The sequence below is a fragment of the Ursus americanus genome, chromosome 19, assembly GCF_024610735.1.
Source record: "Ursus americanus isolate L20-20 chromosome 19, mUrsAme1.1.p, whole genome shotgun sequence".
Taxonomy (NCBI): domain Eukaryota; kingdom Metazoa; phylum Chordata; class Mammalia; order Carnivora; family Ursidae; genus Ursus; species Ursus americanus.
In genome coordinates this window covers 20,155,580-20,183,233 of record NC_142145.1, presented here as the reverse complement: position 1 = coordinate 20,183,233, position 27,654 = coordinate 20,155,580, and the positions used below count along the sequence as shown (strand labels likewise).

Below are 27,654 nucleotides of genomic sequence, written 5' to 3'. Positions count from 1 at the left end.
AAAAGATAACAATTTGGGCTAGAGAGGCTGGAAGAATGACGCAAACAGCAAAACTCAGGGTTGAGGGGGATGGAAGTGCAGGACCATCTGCTGCAGCTGCTTGTCGAGTTTGTCAGGAGCACATCTAACCTACACCAAGTGGGCATGCAATACTTGTCAAAATGTTAGCAACAATCTAAAACTACTAAATTTGAAAATTATGAAATCTACAAATTCCTAGAAAAACATATTCTCAAATTTGACGTAAGAAGAAATAGAAAATATGAATATTCATGCACATACCTATCAAATAAATTGAACCTAATTTCAAGCTTTGCCATTTAAAAAAAGGGGGGAGGAGATGCCTCACAATTAACTCTTCCAAACACATAGAGATAAGTACCAATTTTACACAAACTCTTCTAGGGAACATAAAAGAAGGATAACCTCCCAGCTTACTGTACAAAGCCAGTAAAACCTCCATACTAAAGATTGAGAAGAAAATTACAAGAAAAGAAAAATGCAAGTCAATCTCTTAGGGAATACAAATGCAAAAAAATCCTAAACCACATAAGAGCAAATCTAAACAGCAATAACAATGATAATACATCATAACCACACTAGGCTTAATCCAGGAATTCAAGGCTTGTGTAATATTCAAAAGAACGAAGGAGCACAATCCACCACATAGACTAATCACTGTAAATTCACTATATTAACAGAATAAAGAATAAAAAACATTTCAGCATTTAGCTAGGTAGAGAAAAAGATTTTGATAAAATTCAATACCCACTCATGAAAAATATTCTTCGTAAACAAGGAACAGCAGTGAATTTCATTTCCTTAATCTAAAAAAGGTATTTACCAAAAAAACCTACAGCAAGTATCATATTTAATGGAGAAACATTAAAATCATTCCCTAGTAACATGAATGAGAGAGGGATACCTGTTACCACTCGTATTCAAGACTGTATTGGAAGTCCTAGCTAGTGAAATAAGACAAGAAAAAAAAGGTTTAAGCGTCAGCAGGGAAGAAATAAAACTCTCATTTGCAGGTGACAGGTTTGTTTGTTCATGTATAAAGTTGAAGAGGCTCACTGACTACGTTTAATAAGTGAATTTAGAAAGATAAATGAGTACAATCTACAAAATCAATTTATTTCTACATATTAGCAACAACTAGAAAACAAAAAAAATGTAATTACTTACAGTAGCATCAAAATACATCAAATATCTAGAAATCAAAGATATATAAGATTACACTGAAAACTATAATTTTAATATAATTTTATGTTTTAATGGAGGGATATATAAGATTTGTGAATTTTAAGACTTAACATTGTAAAAATGATAATTCTCCCCCATATTGTCCTATAGATTACAGTCCTAGCAGGGTTTGGAGAATAGTGGACACGGTCAATCTAAAATTTATGTGGAACTGCAAAGAGCCAAAACTAACCAAGATAATCTTGAACCAAGAATAACAAAGCTGGAAATGTATACTACCAGATATCAAGACTTTTTATAAAACTATAGTATTGAAGACAGTGAGGTATTAGGAAAGAAAAGACAAACAGACCAATGAAATAGACCTGAGTGTAGAAACTGATTCACATGTACAAATAGACCAAAAATAGAACTGGGAGCCCAAAAACTGACTTTCATAAGACTTCCACCCTTTCACATTTCATTTATGACATTCGTGACCATGCAGAGCAATGAAAAAGAATGCTCTTTTTGGTAAATGATGCTGGGCCAAACCTGATTGTGTGCAGGAGGAATAAAGTTATTTCTAATGTACAGGTTCTCAAAAACTTTACTTCCCACTATATTTTATGAGAAAGGTACTGGAGGATTAGCTACAATTAAGGGTATATACTGAGAGAGAAGAAGACAGAAATCCAGAAAAGTCCAGTGCAGAAGTACAGCACAGGAAATCCCTAGAGCCACAGCTACCCAGCAGGACTAGAGAACAAATCCAGCCTAAGGGGAGTCGAGGTGACTCCAGGAAAAACACAAGACAGAATCCCATGGATTTCAGCATAAGAAAAATATTATTGATAGGCCTGTGGCAGAAATAGCAAAGCATTACGAAAGATTAACTATAATCATAGAGAAACCTAGCATACAATTCTTAAGATTAACAACAACAACAAATTATGAAACCCATTCTGATGATGATGATAGGGCATTATTTGCCCTGTGCATGAATATTTTCAGTCATAATAATGTAAACCCTGACTATTTAACCAAAAACATGATACAACTATGTTGGGAACATGAGAGCAGAGAGAGAACTATGTACTCATCTACCATTGTGAGAAGTCAAGAAATAATGTTGAAAATTAACAAATAAAAAAATAGCAGAATAAGTATATTATTCAGAAACAGAGAGGTAATTATAAAGGAAAACAGCCAGAATTAAGAATAAAGCCTCTGGAAATGAGACTAGAAGACATAAAAGATAGGAAACTACTCTTTTGAAACAAAATTTTTAGTATTTTTTTTCATCTATATTCCTATGTTACCTAGATAAATACTAAAATTTTGAAAAATGTCATGGGTCTCCCCACATGATAGCTATAATATTTTTAGATGGACTACAAAAATACAAGATGATTAGAGGTTACTATGAATGAATAACCCATGAATTCATTAATTTAAAAAAATATTTACATCTAACCTCTCGGCTACAACTCTTACCTCCATAAAGACTGACAAGTCTTCAAACCAGTTTTCTCTCCTGGGCTCTAAACCATCATCTTTTACTACCTGGAGAGCCCATGATTGCTTTAAGGGTACAAATTTTCTAATACTCATATTCATATTTTATTATTTAAAAAAACTGATCTACCCCTCAATATTTCCATATTCCTGTCAATGGCATCATTCTCCCAGTTACCTAAATTCTGAGACTCCTTCTCGCAGGCATGGCTGGTAAGTCAACAAATTTTGTCAATGACTTTATGACCAGCAGGAAACAGATCTTATCATCTATGCCCTAATTTCCTACAGTTTCTTCAGTGTTCTCCTGGCCTTAAGTCATCCCTCATATTACATACAATAACCAGATTAAGACCTCTAAGATGTTCTCCCCATACTTCTCTGCTGTTGAAGACCATATATTTTCTCCTTTGCTTTTTTTTTCATTGCACTTTTCATACCATGATAATTACATATGTATTTGTCTCTCTCCCTATTACAGTAGGAGATAAGATCCACTGAGATCAGGAGCTGTTGTTTTGTTCACTGCAGTAACCCTACTACTTAGGTAAGTGCTTGGCACAGGTTGAAGGCTCAGTTAAAGACTTTTTAATTTAAAAAGTTCATTAATTCATAATTCAACAAACGCATATCAAGCACTAACATAGTGGAGATACTGTGGATAAAGCAATGAATGACTAATACAGTTAGAGCAGAAAAGGAGAAGGGAGAGATGCTAAGGAGGATCTCTAAAGCCAGACTTGATAAATCAGTGGTTTTCTGAACAGGTAAAGTGATATCTAAGTTCAGACTTGAGGGAGGAGTAGAAAATAGGTAATTAAATGTAGAAAAGAAAACAGCATGAAATATGACCAGAGAATGCAAGGGCGTGATGTGGGCATGGAGGGGGGTGGGGAATGAATAGCACATTCAAAACTCTGCAAAAAGTTTCATGTGATTCGAGTGTAGAACAAGAAAAGAAAGTGAGGCCAAGGAGATAAGCAAAAGCCAAATTATGAAGTACTCTGTAAGTCATGTCAGGTGTTCTGACTTTGTACATTATATTTAGCAGGTTTTTTCCCCCTAAAATTTAACAGGAATCATTAAAAGCTTTCCAGAAGAACAGCATTATCAGATCTTCATGTCAGATGGAGCTTCTGAATGCAATATGAAGAATGAATTGAAGAGAATAAGCAGAGAGATGAGATGAAATGACATTTACCTGGTACAGAGATGGAGCAAGTGAGTATTTATGGAGACAAAGTCAATAGGACTAGTTGGCTAATTAGATGTTTGAGGTAAACAATGGCAAGAGTCTAGGATGATGCTCAGGGTTCTGGCTTACGCAGCCAGGTAGACAGTGGTACTTTCACTGAGATAAAGCACATAGAAAAAAGGGCCGGTTTGACAGGATGATGGAGATTATAAAATGAATTAGAAGTGCTGGTAAGACTTCCAAGCAAACAATGTTAGTAGGTGGATTGATACAAACAACTGAAGCTCAGGAGAAAGACGTAAACTTGGAAATCATTAACATATAGATGATAACAGAAGCCATGAGAATGAATGAAATCATCCACGCAGGCTTTACATACAGAGAATGCACAGTATTCCCTGGGAAACCCCATGATTTTAAATGATGGATACAGAAAAAGGAACCTAAGAAGGGGAATGAGAAAAAAGAAGGAAGGAGGAAAACCAAGAGTACAGTGTCACAGAATAAAAGAGTATTTAAGAAGCCAGGGGTAGTCACAGTACCTAAGTCGTGCAACTTAAGGACTGAAATTTGTCCATCCAATTTAACAGGGATCATCAGCAATCTTGATGAGAGCCATTCAAATGGCAGAGTGGGAACAAAAGTGGTATTTCAGAGATATAAAAACTAAGAGATAAGGGAAATATTAAATACACACAATTCCAGGAAGTTTGACTGTAAAAGGAAAAGAAAGAAAACAAATCTTAAAAGGGACAAAGAGTAAAATGAATATTTTTTTAAGAGAGGGAAGATTTGTGTATATTTAAAAGCTTTGAAGAAGAAGCCAGTTAGAGAAGTCGATGGTGAAATGTAGTTGACATAATCCATTGAGCGAGATCTCTGAGAAGGTAGGAGGGAATGCATTTGGGGAGCACAGATGTTGGAATTAGCTTTAGGCCACAAGGAGATACGTTTACATTCAGTTCAGAGGGGTAATAAAAAAGCTACCTCCTTATTCAAAATTCTTTAAACATTTCTCATTTGCAAAGTTAAACACAAATGCTTTAGTTTGTTCAAATACATGAGTATTCAAATAAATGCAAATATACAATGAAATACCATTTTTACATATTGAGTTACCGACAAGAAAAAGTACTAATAATACTCAATGGCAATGCAGGTAAGCTAAAACTGGAATGCACATAACTTATCCACAGACTTTTAAATTGATGCAACCCTTTGGCAATCAGTTTCCCACTATGTATCAAAAATCACAAATATTCACACTAATTGTATTTCTGAAATCTAGTCTGATGAAACAATGTAAAATATAGAAAGGAACTTATATATATAAAGATAGTCATTGGAGCACTACCTATAATAGTGATAAACTGGAAATAACACTATGGAAATGGTCAAGTAAATCATACGCTAGCATAATACACAGCTGTTGGAGCAATATAAATTAATTATAAAATCACAGCACATAAATTATATAAGACATGGATAACGTGTATAATAGTATGTATGCATATTAAAGTATGTATATATATGTATATATACTATGATCATCAAAAGATGATCAAAGACACTATCAAAAGATGCATTTAAATACTGAAAGAATAGGGGTGCCTGGGTGACTCGGTTGGTTGGGTATCTGCCTTTGGCTCGGGTCATGATCCCAGGGTCCTAGGATCGAGCCCTGCATGGGGCTCCCTGCTCAGCGGGGAATCTGCTTCTCCCTCTCCCTCCCCCTACTCGTCCTCGCTCACTCTCTCTAATAAATAAATAAAATCTTTAAAAAATAAATTGAAAGAATATAAAAAGTGCTAAAATACTATTCTAATTGCATTTAAAAAATGATGAGAAATTTTTTCTTTTGTCTATCCCAAATTTCTCTCTTATAAACATACCAAATGATGTTTAAAATTGTAAAGACTGACATTTAAGGAAACCCGTTACAATATTCTCAATTCCCACTACTTCCCATGAAAACCCTGATATTCAAACAACTTATCTTCTCATTCCTTGCCCATTGCCATTATAAGAGCTTTGCTAACACTATTCTCCCTAATTGGAACGTCCTCATCCTCCCATCTGCTTTTCTAAATTCCACTCAATCTGCAAAGTCCAGCATATGTCCCATATCTTTTCTAAATATTTCCCCAACCCTCCTAGCTACAGAAAAATCACCCTTCTGGAACACCTACAGCACGTGTCTGTACCAGTTATTTAACCTTTGTACACAGCATCTTTCCTACGTCACCCAGAATAATGCTTTTAAGTAGTACAGGACAACATGCCATCTATTTCCTCTGCGCAGGCAGCCAATTGTTCTATCTAGAGAAGAGGAATATAATATCCTCCATGGAACTCTGTGCTTTAGCTTGTCTATTTCTCAATCATAAAAACATTAATATGCAGCTATACTAGAAATAACCCTCTGAGGTTAGGAAGAAGTAAATGTTGTTAGGATGTCTAGAGCGAAGAGTAATTTTATGGGTTATAATAACTAAATACTGAAATATTTTGCAAACTTTTCATACACAATGTCTTTAGAGTGCACACATTTTTAAAATTTAACTTCGTCTTAAAAGTTTCTTCTAACATATTTAAAAATATTCCCTCTTGGTTACTATCAAAAAGACAAGAGACAGTAAGTGTAAGCAAGGATGTGGAGAAAAGGGAACCCTTGTGCACGGTTGGTAGGAATGTAAATTGGTACAGCTGCTATGGAAAACAGTGTGGGGGTTTTCAAGAAATTAAAAATAGAACTCCCATTTGATCCAGCAATCCCACTTCTGAGTACACATCCAAAGGAAATGAAATTACTGTCTTGAAGAGGTATCTACAGCCCCATGTCATTGCAATATTATTCCCAATACCCAATATTCCCAATATTATTCCTAATATTGGAATTCCCAATATTAATTCCAATATTCTTGGAAAACTTGGCTATTGTCCATCAACAGGTGAATGGTTAAAGAAATATTATCAGCCATAAAAAGGAAGGAAATCCTGCCATTTATAACGACATGGATGAACCTTGAGGGCATTATGTTAAGTGAAATAAGTCAGAGAGAGAAAGACAAATACTATATGATCTTTCTTACACATGGAATCTAAAACAGCTGAACTCATAGAAACAAAGAGAAGACTCGTGGTGACCAGGAGTGGGGGTGGTTGGACAGGTGACAGTCAAAGGGTATAAACTTCTAGTTATAAGATGAATAAGTTCTGGGTACCTATGTACAGCATGGCAAATGTAGATAACAATACCGTACTGTATACTTGAAAGCTGCTGAGAGAGATCTTAACTATTCTCACCACCACCACCACCACCGCAACAACAAAATGGCAATTGTATGAAGTGATGGTCGTGTTACTGAACCTTATTGTGATTATCATTTTGCAATGTTTATGTGTATAAAATCATCATCACATCATAGACCTCCAACGTACAGAATGTTATATGTCAATTATATCTCAATAAAGCTGGGAAAAAATCATTCCAAAAAAAAAGGCTGACTTCTAGAAGAAAGTAAAGTTTCTTATCTTTTGAGAGAAGAATTAGCAAATACAAGGAAAAAATCCAGGATCAAATAGAACATTTAAGTCCACTTCTTCGCTGATTTTTAAATATTTATTTTTTGGTAAAAAAAGCGAATATTCTGTAAGATATGTAATTGATATTCAAAGACTATCAAAAACACCCATAGCCTATGAGCATCCTATAATATACTAATTAAAAGAAGTAATGGCTCAACGATGAAGTTTGAGTTGAGGATAAAAGAAAAAGTAAGAGACCAGAAAGTGTCAAAGATGACAGCAGAAACAGAAACATGAGTTCTTCATATATTGAAGGAAGAAAGCCGGGAAAGACATCCTTAACAGCAAAATCATAATTCAATTAGGTTAAAAATTCTGGATATGTTTTACATATCTGACCCAAAAAGGACATTTCAATGATCTTACTGTTTGGGATAATAGTCTTATAGTTGGTAGAGTACCCTTCACCTCACTCCAGATTCTTTTTTAATCTAATGAAAAGACAAGCACTTATCAAATATGCTGATAATATACCTATAAATATCTCACTATTCACCCATCATAACCAGGTTTTACAAATTCCATCTCTACCATATAGTTTTAATTGTAGGCAGAAATCACTGCTGAATTCTGTTTAATGCATTTTTGTTTCCATGCCCTAATTTGCCATTTTAAAGCTAAGGCAGTTTCAAGGAATCAATACATTAGAAATTTATAATTCATATATTTTACAGAATTCAAATCAGACTGCCATATAATGACGCAGGCATAGGATGTTTGTTATATAAGACAGAATTATTTGGGCGCCTGGGTGGCTCAGTCGTTAAGCGTCTGCCTTTGGCCCAGGGCATGATCCCAGGATCCTGGGATCGAGCCCCGCATCGGGCTCCCTGCTCCACTGGGAAGCCTGCTTCTTCCTCTCCCACTCCCCCTGCTTGTGTTCCGTCTCTCGCTAGCTGTCTCTGTCAAATAAATAAACAAAATCTTAAAAAAAAAAAAAAAAGAATTATTAATTTCTATGATTGCTTCACATCTAAATTAATCACTTCAACCTATTCAAGGTGGAACCTAGTTAAGATCCAAAAATCTAATCCTAGTTCTAGGTCTCAAAATTCAACCCTCTAAAAAGAATGGCAATACCAGTAGCTTGAATACCTTATTAAAAGACTGTGACACAGTTAAGGAATAAAAACATTTATATCCACAGGAACCTCAAAAATAGAAACCTCTTTGTCTAGTTTTTTTACTGGATGATCAAAATAACTTCTCCAAATGGACTATCTGGCAATTTATACTGCCAATCTGGTTCAGCAAGGCTGTGGAAAAGCACAGTTGGAAGAATTACTTTTGCCAATTTTTTTTCAACTATCTCCTCAACAATAAGAGTTGATTAACACATATCTGACATATGTATGTCAAAATATAATTTAAATCAACATCTTTCCTTTACTTAAAAACCTGGATCTATACTGGAATTGTCAGAATGACATTATGATTTGCAAAACATTAATTTAAAGTTGTCTCTGCTATTTTCCTAGAGTTGCTCAATGCCCAGTCCTTTATTCTGAAATCCTATTAGCGAGACAGTAGTCAAATATTACCTCAATTCTTATGTTGAAGATAAAGACAGGGGAAAGACAACTAATGTCTTCGTATAATCAAAAACAGCAAAAACTGTCAGGTGACACGAGGATAAAGGGAAAAACAGTTCAAACTTTCAGAGAAGTAACCTCCTAAATAATTTTAACACTTCCTGTCTGTGCAAGCTAAAAGGAAGATAAAACCCTCAAAAGAGCTGGGTTAAAATGACATAAGATGGGGGGGGGGGAGATGGGATTTAACTTTTTTGACATATACTTCTCATTTGAAAACAATGTCATAAACTTTAGTAAAAGAAGGAAAATGTAAAACTACCCAATGTATCAGTGAATAAGGAGCAACTGATCTGACTACTTCAGCTTTAAAAATCTTCATTACCAGTGTCTCTACAGCCAGGGAAACACCCAATAAATACAATTACTACAGTTGTTCAAATCTGCGACTGAACTAGGTATAGAAAACGATTAAATTACTGTTTAAAGCACCATAATTTGCTACTCAATTGGCCTGAAAATATTAGGGTTTATAGACTATTTTGAGAATGATTTGACAAAGAAAAGATGAGGATAAAATCCATCTACTACCTAGTCTCAATAAGACAACTCAAATTTCCAATATGGAACTATTATTATTAGTTATTCCACTTTCTTTATCTTTTGGGCTTTTTGAAGCAAACGGTCTTATCCAATTACAGACTTTGGAAATTTCAATCGATAAAAATCTTTACAAGGAAACGATTTAAAAATCACCAAAAAGCCAAAGGACAAGATGTTCAAGACTTTAGACAGTATCTAAGAAAGAATACAATCAGGAAATGGCTTTTTCAAGGTGGGCAAAGTTCAGAATGGCAGAACTCCTTCCCTGTTGTCATGACTATACTAAAACTACGGGAGGTCTGGTGACTATCACTGGGTGCAGTAGTGAAACGGAAGGGAAAAGCCTGGTACAGAACGCTGAATGGCCCAAGGGAAACCTAAGTGCTGACAAGAGCCTAAAGGCACATGCAGGTACGCATCTTTTACATTGGATGTGATACACTTACATGGCCCCTGTTGAATCTCTTGGGGACCAACAGTAAAGCAAGTTTAGAACTTCAAATCTTGAGACATCTATAGCAAGATGCTGATCCAATGTGGCTCCAAATATCTTCTGTTTTCCTGGCTCACCTGAAGAGGAAAAAACACTACAGAGGATGTGGGAACTGAATTTCTTTATGTAGTTTCTTCTAGAGCAACTGCCTGAAAGTTTTGGCCCAATCCTTTATGAAGTCTGGAGATGAGACACTTGAGGGACTAGCGAAAAACAAAATTCAAATGAAAAGGTGGAGTGAGGCATCTAAACGGGGAATATGAGAGCAAAAGATAACCGTCGTAGATAAATCAGCATTTCTAATCTGTAAGTGGGAGGAGGCAGAGAAAGGAGAGAAAAAATATGCACAGATGTTTCTCCCTCCACTCCCTCACCCCAATTGCTACTAAAAATTCCTGAAGTACCTAAACTTTTTGACCACAATTAGGGAGTGAATGAGCAAGGTTATTTGGAAAGGTAAGCATTTTGTCAAGTCTCCCTCCCCTGGCTATGTGACATTATTAAGCAGCAGGGAGGCCTCTCAGGCAATACTTTTTTCTAAGAACAGATTCTGGTGCAATACAGCTCGAAGCAATAAAGAAAGAGAAATATAAACTCAATTTCTGCAAAAATGGAAGTCACAGGACAATATACCATATTAACAAAGTTTATTTAATTCTGTTTTTCAAAAGGGGAGGGACAGCTTTCATATAATACGAAATCAGAACAAAAAGTAGTTTCTATATAATAGAAAGTATTTTTAAACTAAGCAACACAAACTGCATGCTTCGTCCCCTTGGGAAATATTACTCCCTGGAAAGATAATCTTTAAAAAAAACTAAGATTAGCAGAAGCAAATCTCATGTACATTACCACACAAAACCATAAAAATGTAGTCCATATTAATTTAGATTCATTTTTAATTAATTTTTTTCCTAAAACATTTTACCTAAATATTATATTATTATTCTCTAGCATTCATGCAATAGCCTAGCACATAAAACAGTTTTCTTTCCAAATATTTTCCATTTTAACCAGTTTACTTGAACTATGTCTGGTAAAAATACCAGAATTTTCTGACAAATAAGATTGGAGAAAAAATTAGATCCTTACCTGACGTGGCTGCTCATTCATTCGTTGTGGGTCTGATTTCACTTTATTACTAGGATGATTTGTGACTTTGGTTACTGGTTGTTTGAAAATTGATGCGGTTTGTCTAATTGGCAATGTTGTATTCAAGTCTGGTTTACCCTGTGGATATAAGCATGTTTTCATTAGTAAATATTACATAGAAATATAATTTGATGAATTTTTTAATTCATTATCCATTACTTTTTTAATTTAAATTCCAGTTAGTTAACATACAGTGTAATATTAGTTTCGGGTGTACAATATAGTGATTCAACACTTCCATACCCAGCGCTCATCACAAGTGCCCTCCTTGATCCCCATAACCTATTTCCCTCATCTCTCCACCCACTTCCCCTCTGGTAACCATCAGTTCTCTATAATTAAGAGTCTGTTTCTTGGCTTGTCTCTCTTTTTTTACCCCTTTGTGGTTTTTTTTTTTAAGTTTATTTACTTATTTAAGTAATCTCTATACCCACTGTGGGGCTCAAACTCACAACTCTGAGATCAAGAGTCACGTGCTCCTCTAACTGAGCCGGCCAGGCGCTCCTGTTTTGTTTCTTAAATTCCACATGAATGAAATCATATGCATGGAGCTAGAGATTATTATGCTAAGCAAAATAAGTCAGTCAGAGAAAGACAAATATCATTATCCATTACTTTAAATCAGATTATTCCAAACTTCTCAATCTCAGCACTTTAAGTACTCTAAAGCACATTTTTAGCACTTCATTATGCAAGACATACATGAAGTTTTCTCATTTAAAAGCTTTCTGTGTACTTTAAAATGTAAAATTATCTATATGAAATTCATAATTAATTTGATTAACAAGGTACTTGGGACTTTTAAATGAACAAATGTATTTATGGGTAACACAAAAAGGAATGTTTTCAGAACAACAATCAGGATAGCAATGGTCTAGACATTAAAGAATGGAGGAAATAATGGCATACTTGGCCATTAAAATGTGAATGAAGTGGTCAGCGATTAGGAGGCCAGGCTTACATAAAACCATGTAAGTTAAATTTCATTCCCATATAAAAAGATAATTAGAAATGGAAGTTATAATTCTAGCAAACAGAACTCAAATTAGCAACAAACTTATCTAATTTTAATCAACCAATAAATAAAAATCTACAATGTGTTCTAGTGAAGTCAAAATGTGACAGGGTTGCTATTAAGTTCATTTGCAATGCTCTAACAACCATTGGGGGGGGTGGACCTGCAGGGGAGGAAGGCGGGAGAAAAAAAAAAGAATAAAATGTGATTTAATAATTGTATATTCTGTTGCTGGCAAAAAAAATATAAAAGCTCATCTATATCTGAAAACAATATACCTCTGATATTTTTGATATAGAAATATACTTGATAAATCTACAGGATATTCAATGAACTTGTCTTTGCATCTATCCCCAGACAAAAATTGTGCTATCAACTTCCAGACTCCAAAACAATGGTTCTCAAACTTCACACATCGGAACCACCCAGAGAGTTTATTAAAACAGATTCTTGGGCCTCACTCCTAGAGATTCTAATTCAGTAGAGAGCTGAGGTGGGGCCTGGGAACTTGCATTTCTATTAAGGTCTCAGGTGATGCTGATGCTGCTGATCCAAGGACCACTTGCAGAACCACTGCTCTAAAACAAAGATTGTAAATTGGTGGCAGGAGAGCCAAATTTAACCCATAGATGTTATTTTGTTCACTTTTTAGTGTCTAATAAAATGAACGAGTATCTACAAATCTGGAGATTTCACATAAAATCCAGACCCTAGCTTCTCTTAAATAAAACTCAAAGATCTAGAAATACTGGACTTGATTTGGCGACAACAGGCCATAAAATTAACTGATAATGGCTGCTCACAAGAGGTGTCAAGGGTCCTCTTCTAGCAAAATTCCTCAACAACTCATGTTTGCATTACCTGTGTGGGCCCTACGTGTTGAGTTTGTGACCTCTGCTTAAAGAATGTTACCAATGTCTAGAAAGGTAAGCATCAAAATAAATTAAACTGACAATTAGCACAATTGTGGTATTACTTGGACCCACTACTAAATATGTCTCCATCACCATCCTCTCCACACCCCGTCTTCTCCCATCCCTTCTTCTCTACATGTACTGGGCATGCTTGTCGTTCCTCTATCTCACTCGATTTTCTTCCAATGTATGTGCTTACCTTTAGGAGATATATTCATTGTTTTTTAAGTTTATTTATTTTTTTTAGTAATCTCTACACCCAACTTGGGGCTCAAACCCACAACCCCAAGATAAAGAATTGCCTGCTCTTCCGACTGAGTCAGCCAGGCGCCCCGAAATAGGGTCATCTTAAATAAGACTAACAATATCTCTTAGGTATTTAGCTTCCTTATCTTTATAGATTTTCAAAAAATTAGTTAGAAGTGAGCAAATTTGACTGACAGGCTGCAAATGACCACTTAGAATGCCATCTTTAAAAGTGTGAAGCCCAGGAATGTGTATTTTTAAAAGCTCTCCTGGATGGGGCCCCTGGTTGGCTCACCCTTGATTTCAGCTCAGGTCATGATCTCAACATCCTGAGACTGAGCCCCACATGGGACTCTGTGCTCAGCAGGGAGTCTCCTTCTTTGCTTCTCTCTCCCTTTGCCCTTCTCCCCACTCAAATGCGCACACACAGGCACTCTCTCAAAGGAACAAATGAATATTAAAAAAAAAAAAAAAAAGCTCTCCTGGGAATTCTGTGATGCACAAAAGGTTTGGATATCTCTGATTTATGACATCTAGAGCATTCTGAGGCCCTAAGTGAGGCTACCCAAACTATAAAATAGTTAATATTCAACCCTAAAACTTACGGAAAACTTTTCCTGTCACTAGTTATACTTAGTATATATCACTAAATAATACCTTGTTTGGTTTTCAATGTTTTCATTCCTTATTAAACAATATATTCTGCTGGTATTAGAACAAGACACTATCAGTGGACACAATTACATTGCAACTGTTTGTATGAGCAAACAGTGGAGCCTCCAAGATTCTCATTGTTACAAAGGATGACTAGAGACGGCAGGGATTATTCTAAATGAATCCTGAACCCACAAAGACTGGAAGGAAGCACGAAACATATAAAATTATTGGTGCTATAATGATAAAAGATTGGGTTTTTTTTTTTCATTAACTATGTTTTTGGTGCAGTAAGTAAAAATTAGAAGAAAAAGCTGGCTGAAAGGTAAGCATCAGAATAAATTAAACTGACAATTAGCACAATTGTGGTATTACTTGGACCCACTACTAAATATGTCTCCATCACCATCCTCTCAAATTGTGTGTTCAAAAAACACAATTCCACTGTCTGATAAAGAGTGCATTCCTCAGTGGAATGGAGTAAGAGATTATTCAAGAGCGTGCTGTGTTACTTTTCTCTTGATCTTATTTTGATTTTTATTACATTTTCTCCTTTTAACTGGCTTGAAAACTCTGAAGACAGAATTTTTTACTAATTAATTTTGTATTCCAAAACAGTGGCTTGTAATCTGAAAAACTGGACTAACTGGTTTTCCCAGAAACTGTCACAAAAACACTAAATTTTATTACCACTCTCACCTGAGGAGTGTCAAACAGTTCATGTCAGTTGTGTGTCTGAATCCTTCAAAATAACTACCAATCCACCATAAACTTAGGAGCTATAAAGCAAACACTTTTTTAATGGGACAAGATTAAAGCTACTCTTACAGTTGCAATATAAGAAAAAGTAAAGCAGAAGTTTCTTACATCAGAAAATTAAAATAGCAAACACACACATTCTAATATTAGAAAGAAAAGTATCCAGCTTTGATAAATCTCAGTATATACACCAGCCCTCAAATCAAAATTTAATGTATTTTATAATAATGTGTATATTCGCTGGAAGTACTCAACTCAAATAATTTTTGAGACTCTATTCTATCCCCTTACGTGCTGGGAGGAATACAAAAATAAATCTTTAAATTTTTTTAAAAAGTTTACTTCATTTTGTTCCGATAAATATCTGAGATGGGTCTTTGTACACTCAGGAAGAATATGCAATAAAAATTAATTTTAAAAAACAGAATCAGTGACAGGGAAAACAAATTTCCTTTTGAAAAGATTAATAGTGATCAATACTAGCACTGAGCATCAAAGGTGGATCTGAAATTATTAGGAGTCTGGGTGAAAAGAGAAATATTAAATCATATAGATATCAGGTCAGAGAGAAGGAAGCATACCAATTAATAAGGAAAACAGAGCTGTCCTGGTATTAAATCTAGAAAAAAATTAAAGGGACTAACATCACAACAAATATTAAGCAAATCTCAAATGCTTTTTCTTTTTCAGTGACTTTTCTTAAAAGCCATGAGCATAAAATTTAAAGGAAACTAGGAGAAGGTGATTCTAAAAGGGACTAAACACCAGTGTGGTCTAATTATCATGTAGACTTTCAGCTGACCTAACCTGACTAAGGCTAGAAAAGGGGATAATTAAAGAGGTGGATGAAGAGCATGTGTCATACACCAGTGATTTTCAAACATTTTCACATTCTTACGCGCTAAAAAATTTTTGAAAATACCTTACCTACGTTTCAAAGCTGACATCAAGACTATTTCAAACCTTAATGTAAGTACAAAGAATGCACTTACTACAGTATTTTAAATATTGACACTTTGATAATAAATATATCACTTTAAGATGTATCTAACACAATCTAAATATACCCACCAACCACTTACACATGAACAAACTCTTCAATAGTTACATTTTATTTCACTCTTTTTTCTCTTTGAGTAATTCCATTCCCAAAGTTATTTCTTATTTTAAACCTGAAAACTTTTCACTGATCATTTATACATCATGAGATTACTTTTCTAAGCTTTTTGTTATCCTAAAGTACTTAGTGATTAAAAAAAAATTAATAAATTTCTGGTTTACTACATCAGTAGCATATAACTGCCCCAAAACAGTAAATCACATGTTAATAGATGAAATAAAAATTAGATGTATTAAAGAAGAGATTTTTTTATTTAAAATTAACTTCATGGGCTTCGACGAGTATTGCTAGCTGCTAGATTGAGCCAAGATTTGGTACCAATTTTGTTCCAAGTCTTCATTTTTTAAAGATGGAACACCAAGAAACCTTGTTCGCATAAATGAGTAAATACAGTGAGTTTTATTATCAATCTTTGAACTTCTTTTGAGTTATATGTCAAAATATTGCATAGTGAACCATCAAAAAATTTTTTAATAATCAACGTCTACATTAAGTTCTCTGTAAATTTCAGACAAAGAATTATACTGGCAGAAAGACTTGACCGTTACCAAGTAATTCATTGTCTTGGCATCAACACCAGTATTTCAAATGATTCCTTTACTAGAGATCAAACATTGTGCACCATGGTAATACAGCAGACAAGTAAAAAAGTGTGCTCTTCTATAAAATGAGAGAAGGTGGACTATGCGAAACGCACAGGGGAAAAAAGAGCCCCTGTCTCCAGCTCAGGTGTGTGCTCAGATCAACAGCAGGAAAGAGTATACCCAGAAGTTAAGGATACAGAAACACTCTCAACATCATCCCTGCTGTGTATACCATGTAAGCCTGCACATAGCATAGTTTGAACAGCAGGAATTTAATTTTTTATTCTAAAGACCACTTTTCCCAGCCTGGCTTTGAATTAAAGCTGAACGACAGTTGGGAATTGTACATATTCTATGACAAGAGCCAAAGGACTCATTTTTATCTTTAATCCTGCAAATTTTGCACCTTATGTTTAAAATTAGCCATGTTTGTTTTCATTTTTTTTAAGATTTTATTTATTTGAGAGAGCATGATGAGCAGGGAGCAGGGGGAGGGGCAGAGAAGCAGATGCCCCACTTATCAGGGAGCAAGACCCGGGCTCGATCCCAGGACCCTGGAATCATGACCTGAGCTGAAGGCAGACGCTTAACCAACTGAGCCACCCAGGCGCCCCAGCCATGTTTGTTTTAATGTAAAAATGCTGCTCTGTCGACCCAAAATGCTCAAATAAAGCTGATACTTCCAAGTATCATTCAAGTATCATTTTAATACTATGGCTTTCCATATAGTACATACCCCCCAAGAGATATTCATGGCCCAATCTGAAAAGCAAAGACTTTATTTTTCTAAGGTCACTTTCTCGTCTGTAAATGAGAATAACAATAACCACTCATAAGGTTCTTACAAAGAGCAAACAAGATAATAGTGCAGCCTTCATTCAGTCACTGGACAAATCCCAAACAAGTCTGCCTACTATGTGCCAGGCACAGGCTGGTGGCTAAAAAGTTGTCATCAAAACACAGAAGTCCCTGCCTCACACCTTACATTCTGGGGGTAGGTGGAAGACAACAATTAACAAAATAAGCATGTCTTTTATAGTCATGTTGGCATGTAAATTCTGAATAAATAGCTGCTATTTCCATTAGCAGCATTAACATGGTTTTGACTATGCAACTGAAATTTAGGAACTTAAACCTATTAAGCTTTTCCAGGAGGAAAGCCATCCCCTGGTTCACAAAGAGGGGAGCCTGAGTGGTATCTTTAGACCAAACCAGTATTATTGCCAAAAAAATAATTTCAGATTTGTTCCGGAATATGTACAGTAGCCTATAGTAAATGCCTTTACACAAAATCAAAAACCAACAATGCAAAGCACTTTACAGTCTTTCTGATTTTTTAAAAATTGAGATATAATTCACATGCTATAAAATTCACCATTTCTAAGCGTACAATTTAGTGTTTTTTTAGCATATTCAAAGTTGTGGAAACTCCATAACCTTTGCAAAAAGTAAAGAATATCCGGGATCTATGATTTTGTACTGAAAATCCACTTAGTGTAAAATCCCAAGTGAGGAACAAGATTTTTTTTTAAGGAGATCAATGAGATCATATTAAAAACAAAATAGGTGGACCACACTTTGAGCTCATTAAAAAAGACTTCTAATTAACTGAAGAGGTGGAGTATTGAAATTCATCACTGAAAACAAGTTTTGAAGAGTTCTACTTGAAAAATAACTTCTTGCAGCTTTAGTGAGTAGGAAGTCATTAAAGGACTTACCGCAAAAGATGGGAATGAGTTTCAACCCAATACTTAGCAAGCAGCTCTACTCAAACTAAGGCAGCTACTGTGTGAAATTGTCTCCTTTGCATCTGGGCTGGCACTAGCTGTGTACACATCCTTGGGAGAATTGTGGAAATAGTCACACAAATTACTGTCTGTAGGGCTTAATTCTCTTTCTGACCTACAGTCTACAGTGTCAGGGAACTTCCTTTGCTATATTCTGAGAGTCTGCAATAATGCCTAAGTATAGAATGTGCTAAAAAATTTCTGTGGGATAAATGGATGCATAAAATGTCCATTATATGTAAAATCTTCTGTTATGCAGACCTTACCCTTCGACAGTTTCATTTTCTGCTTTAAACTTACAGATGCTAAATAGGTAGAAAATATAATTCAATGCACTGTATAATAGCCATCTCAATTTTATTATGTAAAGAACAGAGTCATCTGTATTATCTGCCTTGAGATTATCAATGTAAGAGAAATAGTCCCAAGACTTACTCCATCTATTACTATTTAACATATACTTATAGGTATCTGGCCAGTGTCTTCCTCTAAGTCATACACACAGCCCACAGTCAGGACCATATTTCAACTGCGTACTCTGCTCTAACATTTATCAAAATTAATACCACTGCACATCACATTCCTATCTCTCAGTAGTAACCAAATAGTCAAGTCCCTCTGATCACACATTATTACCCATCACTCAACCTCGTAATATTCTGTACATCCACTCATCTACCCCATTGTTCAATGGCTTTCAAACTTTTTTGACCCATCCTACCTCCAATCCTCATACTATACATTCCTGAATGACTGACTAGGCTTTCCTATGTTCTCAATACTTTCTCTAAACATTCTTTCCAGATCCTACACTTACTGACTTGGCCATCCCCTGAAGATACTATCTCCCCTCGCGTTCTCTCCAATGAAACTTTCCTCTTTCCCTCCTCCGCCCACTCCTTCCTCCCTTTACCTTCTCATTCTCAACTGCATATCCAAAAGCCAAGAGGTGGTATAGGTTTTATCCTTTCCCCCATTTTTCTCAAATAATTTCTCCATTTTTGATCCTTTAAAAACACCAGTTCTTTGAAGCTCGTATCTGGCTATACCACCTCTTCCTCTCCTCCTTTTCTCCTTCCTTCGCTAGACTTTAGTTTCCATTTCAGTCTTTCTCTCCATCCCAACTCTTGTCCTCATTCTGGGAGACCTCAATATCCATGTGGATAACTCACCCAACATCCTGAGTCCTTTGACCCATTCCCTTGCCCACCCTCACTCACCTAACATTATAGCCACAGGTTTGTCAACACTAGTGACTACGCCATCTCCAGTATCTGAATCAAGCAGCCAGCTCTTCAATTCCTACTTCCTATCCTGGCAGCTCACTTCTCAGAACAGTCCTCTGCATTTCTTTCACCCCCGCAATATCTCCTATCCATTGACTGTCCTTTTTTTCTCACTCTGCCTTAACCGCTTTCACATTCCACCCTACCCAGTACAGGTTCTATGGTCCATCATCATTACACTGCAAATGTGCTTAACTTTCTTGACCTCTGTGGTCTCTCCACCTGTGCTACAGACCCCATTCTTCTTAAACTTTTCAAAGTTTTTTAAGTTGGGAGATTAACCAAATGACCATCTCTTTCATCTATCTACACCTAGTGATTCTCTTCTCTATCCAAACAAAATTTACTGAAAGATTTGTCCATGCTAATTTTTTCTCTCACTCATTTTCAACCCCGTCCAATCTGGATTCTGTTGCCACTGAAAATCAAGATTATTAATTAGCTTCATGTTGCCAAATTCAATGGAAGTTTCTCAGTCTTCCTCCATTCAACCCTTCAATGGCATCAATATAACTGACTACTCTTCTTTTTGAAGCATTCTCCTCTCCCATGTCTCTCCTATCTTACTAGCCAGTCTTTCTCAACCCACTTTGCTGATTCTTCTCCTCTAACCAAGTTCTAATTACTAGATTTTCTCAGAGATTGGTTCTGGATCCTTATGTCTGGGTAATCTCCTTTAGTCCCATTACTTAGAATACTACCTATGTGCTGATGACTTTCCAGCTGAGACCTCTCAATTAGCATACCCACTGCACACATGACATTTCCATTTGGATGTTTAATAAACAACTCAAACTCTGAATGTTCAAAATTCATTTTATACATCCATATAAACTCTCCTAAGGTGACCTCAGTGATTAGTAACCCAATCCACCCACTCATCTAAAAACTAAGGTCTCACACTTGAGTCTTCTGTCATCTTCCCCGCCCAATCATTAGTGAATCCTGTAAATTCTACATTTAAAACAGATCTAGAAACTGCCCACTTCTCTCCACCACCACCTGTCCAGGCCATCATTTATCAGCAGACTACTATAATAGCTACCTGCTGCTCACTTCCACTTTTGTCTATTTCATTTCAAATTAACAGAAACTGAACAGTGGCCCACATTAAGGGAGATGCCAATAAACCCTTATAAGGACTTCAAGGCCTAGAAACGCTAATTTATCACCTGTGATCTGCTTACTCCCCCTCTCCACCCCCAACTATACCCACTAGAGAGATACCAGAAGACACTCCATTCAAGAAATACTTAATACAGTGATGAAGAGAACACCAGCAACTTTGGAAAGTATTTTACTTTCTTTCTCTATAGGTCAGGAATGTTGGTAGAAGAAATGAGGTCACTGTTTTCAGTGTGGATGGAAAGATTCTAGGAAGAAGCCAAGGGGCAGTTCTTACCACACAGTGTGTTCTATCAGGAGCTTGTAATCAGAACTGATCCTACCACAGAGCTGGTTAGTACTGGTTAATTGACCATGGGGTCCCAAAGACAGAAATAAGTCAGCCCACTAAGGTACTGCTTCAATAACTGAAAAAATCCCTTATCTGTTCAACAAAGGCCTAATTTGAGCTACAGCAAGTGAGTTGGTCCCGCATATCTTTTGGTCCTGCATATCTTTTGCCAAGGCCTAGCTTCCTCTCCTCTTTTAAAACAATGGTTATTAGCTTTCTTAGTTACATTTCCCTTTGAGAGTTTGATAAAGAAAACAGACTCTCTCCTCAGAAAAATGCATAACAGAAAATACTTCACTCAGTTCAAAGGTTCCTGGAGGGCCTCCTGAAGAATGTACTCTCAGGTTGGACACCTGCCTGACTTCTCTACTGGCCTCTTTCATCCACTAAAGGAAAAAATAACAATAATGAAAATGTTCCTTGGTCATACATTCTCTTCTAAATATTGTCCTCTCTCCTCCACCTCTCATTCAAGCTCTGTTTAAGAGTAGTCAAACCATTTTTATGGGGAGAGGGGTAAAAATGCACATATATGCACGTTTGTAAATGCACAGAAGCTATGGAAGGACATACAAAAAAAAAAAAAAAAAGAATAATAATAGTTTCCTCTTGGGAAGAAGACCGCACATGAAAGGCTGGAGAGGGAGGGAGATTTTTTTTATTGACTATCCTTTCATCCTGTGTACAGATTACCCAATCAATAATAAATCAAAATTTTAAAACTTTTAAATGAGCAGGCTACATTTTGCTTCTAATTTCTCATTTCCCAGAAATTTTCTAGCTTTTTAAGAAAGACTTCTGGTCCCTCAAAATTGGTTATAAAAGGTCATCAGATGCCTTCTAATTTGAAAATCCAATGGATACTATGAAGTCTTTATCCTCCTTGATCTTGCCATGTCATTTAACAAAAAAATTTCTTTCCTAGGCTTTTAGAACACCACATTTTCTTGATTCTCCTCCTACCTTTCTGGAAGCTCCTTGTAACTCCCCAGAAGACTAATTTATTCATTTATTCACTATCAACAGTGTGATAAGATCCTTTTCTCCTATTTGCCCCTTTGTGAGGCGATCCTAACAACTTATGAGGAACTACAAGGACAGGAGTTCTCAAAACGTGACCTCAGAGTTCCTGGGCACACACCAGATCCTTTCAGAACCCCAAGAAACAAAACTTTTAATTCGGTCTTCTTCACCCCATCCCCAAAGTTGCTCTTCCTCCCCTATTCTTTATCGACCTTCACCCCAAGTGACTCAGGCCAAAACTGCAGCAGGCATTAATAGTTCTCTCTACGATCATCAGTACTTAATACCTACTAATTTCTCTTGATTGAATTTCACACCTTTCCATACCTCCTGCTATAGTGTTAGTTGCCATCATTGCTTTTCTAGACTACAACAGCCCAACCAACTATCCCTACTTCTAGTTTCACCTTTTCCCAAATCCATTCTCCACACTGCACCCATTCTATATCCAATATTCAATCCGATTCCCACTATCACCATCTGTTAACTTTCTCAAACTGCAGATACTGCCCCCAAGATATATTAGCTCTCCACAAGAATTTTATTATTTTGTTGAGGATAATTAAAACAAGCACATTCTACATCATTTCGTTACATACCTAGGACACGGCCATATAGAATCCAAGGCTATGTTTATAAAATCACAATCTCATACTACCATAAACCAAAGCAATTCATGAGAAATAAATAATGGCAGACTTGTACAACTGATTCCATTCAAGACAATATGATGCTCTTTATTTCCACATGTATCAAATCTGTGTGAATAGAGAAATGTGATGAAAGAACCGAGTCTTTCCAAGGTATTAGTAGCATGGACAAGCCAACCTAAAAAGTAACTTGTTCCATACCAATTCATATTGTGAGCATTTTATAAAATACATATGTCACATTAATGTTAGGGAACTTGGTTATTATTAGTTTTGTAGCTTTAATTTATACACATTTCAGTGTGGTTAAGAACTAGAAACATAAGAAATTCAATTTAATATTTACACAACTGAAACACTGAAACAAAAGGAATTGCTAATAACAAAACCAAACTACTGGAGTTCCCAAAACATATTTTGCACCCAGAATCACTGTACTCTTTTTTTCCAATCCTAGTCTTCCCAATTGAATTTTTAAAGAAACTTACCTTTTTAAGAAATTAGCTTCCTTTTTAAAATGTTGAAGGTTGTATCTCTGAAACCTTAAAACATCTCCCCTCTTTAAAAGATCAGAGCCTGGATGAATGCCTATGTTATTTAGCTTTCCAAGCAAAGGTTTTGGCGTCTTATTTACATATTGAGAGGCATAACTCTCAATGCTGTCCAATAAATAGCCACTAGAAATATGTGGCTATTTAAATGTGATTAAACAAAACTAAAAATCAGTTATTCAGTCTCACTAGCCACATTCCAACTACTCACTAGCCAGCCACACATGGCTGGTGGCTACAGCATTTCCATCACCACATAACTATAACTTCTCCCTCTGAAGTTTGCAAAAGCTGCTCATCACTTCAAACTCTATACTGATGACTTCCAAATCTTTGTCTAGTCTTTTTCCATTAACCGAATGGAATATCTTCAGCAACCTACTTGACACATACCTTATCGGCTAGAAAGATGGAGGTAGCAACTGGAAATATTTATGGTAGTGGCAAATCAGTAAGACACAATATGATCAAGAATGGAACAGATTTTCAGAGTAAGGTGAAGACTGAGACTGAGGCAAGCAGGAATAGTACTGCAAAAACACCAAATATTAATCAAAAGACAATGCCTGCTCCACTGTAGCCTCTCATCCTAAAATAACTGCCACTTTGCAAAGATCTTCAAAAGATATTTTCTCAACCATACCTGAAGTATTATGCACCCACTAAACTCACTTTTGAAATGGAACATATATTACGATCTCAGTTTATAATCAGTCATTATAAACTACAACTTAACCTGTTTCAAAGTTTATTTTGTTAATTACATTTCAAATTCTTTCGAGGGTTTTTAAAAACCTCAAAAACAACACAATAATGCACTTCAGCCAAGTTTGTAACTATATAGCAAAACTAGGTAACATTCCTATTCATCAATTTGTATCTCCCAGCCTTCTCCATACTGTATTATTTTTTAAAAAGATATAATACAGAACTAGCCACGAATACACTTTCTGCTTTTATAGAGATATTCAATGTTGGCATTACTCCAAAAGAAAGCTTATTTTTAAAACTGCAGAACTCCATTTTTGTGACTGCTTAATTAAAATAATATCAGGTGCAAAACTAAGACTATGCCCCCCCAAAATTCAGATAGAAACTTCAGAAAACAATGACAATGAAAGGCACTTTCAAAATAATGTATGGTATATTAATTTATTCAATATTTATGACCACTATGAACTTCTGGAATGAGGTGGATATTAAGTCAAATAAACATGAAGCAAACATTTACTAAGTACCTACCGTGTGCTAGGCTTTGGACTCCCTATACAAAAAACAAAAAACAAACAAAAAAAAAGACATAGTCCTCGCCCTCATGGAGCTCACAGTCTAGCTGAAGCAGACAAACAATCACAAATACAATGGCAAAGCACCAGGGAGGCATTATGGAAGAAGGGACTGGTTCTGCCTGGAGAATGCAGGGGCAGGCTTCACAGAGGTGGAGACAATGGAGCTGGGCCTTGGATGAGTAGGAGTTCACCAGATGGAGGGGAAGGGGGGAAGCGCATTCCAAGCAGAGGAAACAGCACATGAGCAAGCAGAATCTTGAAAGCACATGCCATGGTGCAGGATGATGAGCGGTCCAGCGCAGCTAGAGCATAAAGGTGCACACAAACTAAAGAGACGAATTAGTTTTTGGTTTTTAGTGAATCATAACTATCAGGAACATATCTTCATATTATACTTAGTGTAGTTTAACTGTGATTCTGAGAACAATAAGGCAGCTTGAAAGCATTCCATTCATTTCATAAATATTTGAGCCCTTCTGACAGGTACCCAGCATTGTGGTTAGAGGTTTTTTTAAAGGCAGTTTTAGAAAACTAAATCTTAATTTTCCTCTGTATATTTAAGAAGCAAAATGAACCCAAAATAAGGGGTTTCTTAAGCTGAATCGCAGAGCTATACACACTAAGGTCCTCACTTTCAGTAATTTGAGCTCCCTCTACCACCATCTTTCTTCACACTTAACACCTCCATAGCTATCAACCCAAAGTAATCCCATTGTTAAGCAATAGAGAAAGCAATTTCAGCAGTCCCTTTCCATTCCGCCTATAAACAAGGTACTTGACAATGCCCCTATGGTAAACTGATGCACAGTAACCAACGCAACAGATGAAACAAGGTACTCTGACCCTCATACCAATTTCTGGAAATTAAACTATTATTAACAAACCATTAAGCTGAATTCTGAATAAAGTTTAGATATGAAGAAGAGACCCATATCCTTCAGGAAAAATAAAAAGATACAGAGGAAGAGATCTTGGGTCAAAAAATTTCCATGTACACTGGCCACCAAGCAACAGTGTTCACTAAGGAAGCTTGGTGCTTGGGAAGGTGCAATGGAGAAAGGAAAGGAACTCACATGGGTCAAATACTTTATTAGATGTTTTCATATAAATTCCTATTTACTCCTCGCAATAATGCGAAAGGAAAGAGTTCATTACCTTAGTTTTACAAATGAGAGATCTGAGGCCATCAGAGGTTAAAAAGAGTTACACATGACTGCCTGAGCTAATAGGTGGCAGAGCCAGTACATCAAACCACGCCTGCCTGGTTTCAAAGCCCATCCCATCCTACACACTGCCTCAGGGTTCCTAAAATGAATGCAGTACTCCCAAGCAGCAAGCGAGGTTATAGTAAGGTTATATGTACCCTGGAAAGAAAAGCCCTTACTTTTCCCTCCACTATTTTCACACAGTCAGTGTAAAATGACCATGGTGGCAATACACATAGATCTCTAAAATTTAGAGGAAGAAAATTCAGACAAAATGGTTATATAAGATTAGTTGCCCTTGTGGGGGTGGGGGGCGGATTTCTTGATAAAGATATTGGGTGTTCTGATACAATTAAATTAGCGTAATAATTCAAATGCTACTTGTTTAAATTCCCATGCGGTGAAAGACCTAAGCAGCTCAATAGAAGTAAGAGCTAATGGAAAAATCCCCAATCACAGTATTAGAATGAGAATATTATTGCTAAAAGTCACTATCCTCAACATCATCAAAAGTCAAAATAAAAACTGCCCTTTCTCAAATCCTAATTCTGAAAATTGATAGGTAAGCACGAACTATGTGGTAAGGATACTTGCCACATTAAAATTTTGTCTCTCTGGGCAACAGGAACTATTTTAAGAAAAAAAAAAGAGACAATTAACATCAACACAGAAATCTTTTGTAAACAGTCCCAGTGGGCCAAAAAATGTGATGTTGACCTAGACAGATTCTGGAATACTATTTTCAACTGCGCACAATTTACTTATGCAAAGTACTGCCAATTACCAGAAAATTAATCAGATTTGTAAGTCCAAATGTTTTGGGGGGGAGGGGGAGAGACTGGGACGTTCAGGCAGCCAAAATTCTAGTGACATAATTACAATGTAAGATACTTTGTGGAGAGCTTCTGAAATAGCATCCATACGCTCTAAGTAAATTCACCAACCTTATTTTGATTGAGAGGATCATTCCGCAGTCTCTGTTTGTTCTTCTGTAATTTACTAGGCATCATCTTTCCAGTTCTGAAGTCAAAACTGCTGAGGTCAACAGTATTTCCCAGGTACCTTGCCAACTGAGGTTTGCTTCTGAACTTCTTACCACTTGGACTAGAAGAAAGAAGCATTCATTGTAGAAAAGATAACAGTGTTTCCCCTGAATCTCTACATAAACCTTTCTTCACATCTTTCTTTCTATCCCAATTGTTACCACACCACAATTTTACATGTTTTTTTTTTCAAAGAAATGGTAAAGTTTAAAGGAATTTCATAACTTCCCTGTAAGAAGAGATAATGTATCGCTGAATATTACACTCCACCAGGTACACCACTGGAGTACACAACAGATGTTACTGCAGATTACCCCACCTGGCACTCAGCATCCCCGTACAAACTGCATGCACAGCACAACATGCACACTGCCACTGTCTTCAATATTACAAACTTATTTCCAAACTGACTTTTGAAGTGCTTTTTATTTTTTGTAAGTATTACATATACACAATGTCAGCAGTGATCAGAACTTCAGAAAAAGTCCTTCTGAAGTCAACAATCCTTATTAAAAACACACACAAAAACACCTGGAATCCATATATTCTTTGGGCTACCAATCTGAACTCACGACATATACAACAGAAAAAAAAATACTGAATTCTAACAATATTTAAAAGCTCCCTAATGTAACTACTCAAAGGAGGAAACTAAGACAAACATTTGCAAATGTGTTTGTACGCTGACATGAGTTTTATTAGCCAAACTCCTACCCTGGAGAAGCTTATCAATAACTTACTTTTCATAAGAAATATTGTCAAAGCTAGAAAATTATAAAAGTGTCAGAATTACACAGAAAGCTAAA

General features: G+C 36.1%; 1 protein-coding gene across 1 annotated transcript in view; it reads right to left on the bottom strand.

The window, feature by feature from the left end:
* Positions 1–27,654, bottom strand: part of MBD2 (methyl-CpG binding domain protein 2) — a 63,395-nt gene that overhangs the window by 20,729 nt on the left and 15,012 nt on the right. Inside the window, exons 2-3 of the mRNA XM_045790129.2 lie at positions 26,750–26,909; positions 11,207–11,344 (exon numbers count right to left, since the gene is read on the bottom strand). Coding sequence (XP_045646085.1) covers positions 11,207–11,344; positions 26,750–26,909 — 298 coding nt within the window. The remainder of the gene's footprint in view (positions 1–11,206; positions 11,345–26,749; positions 26,910–27,654) is intronic.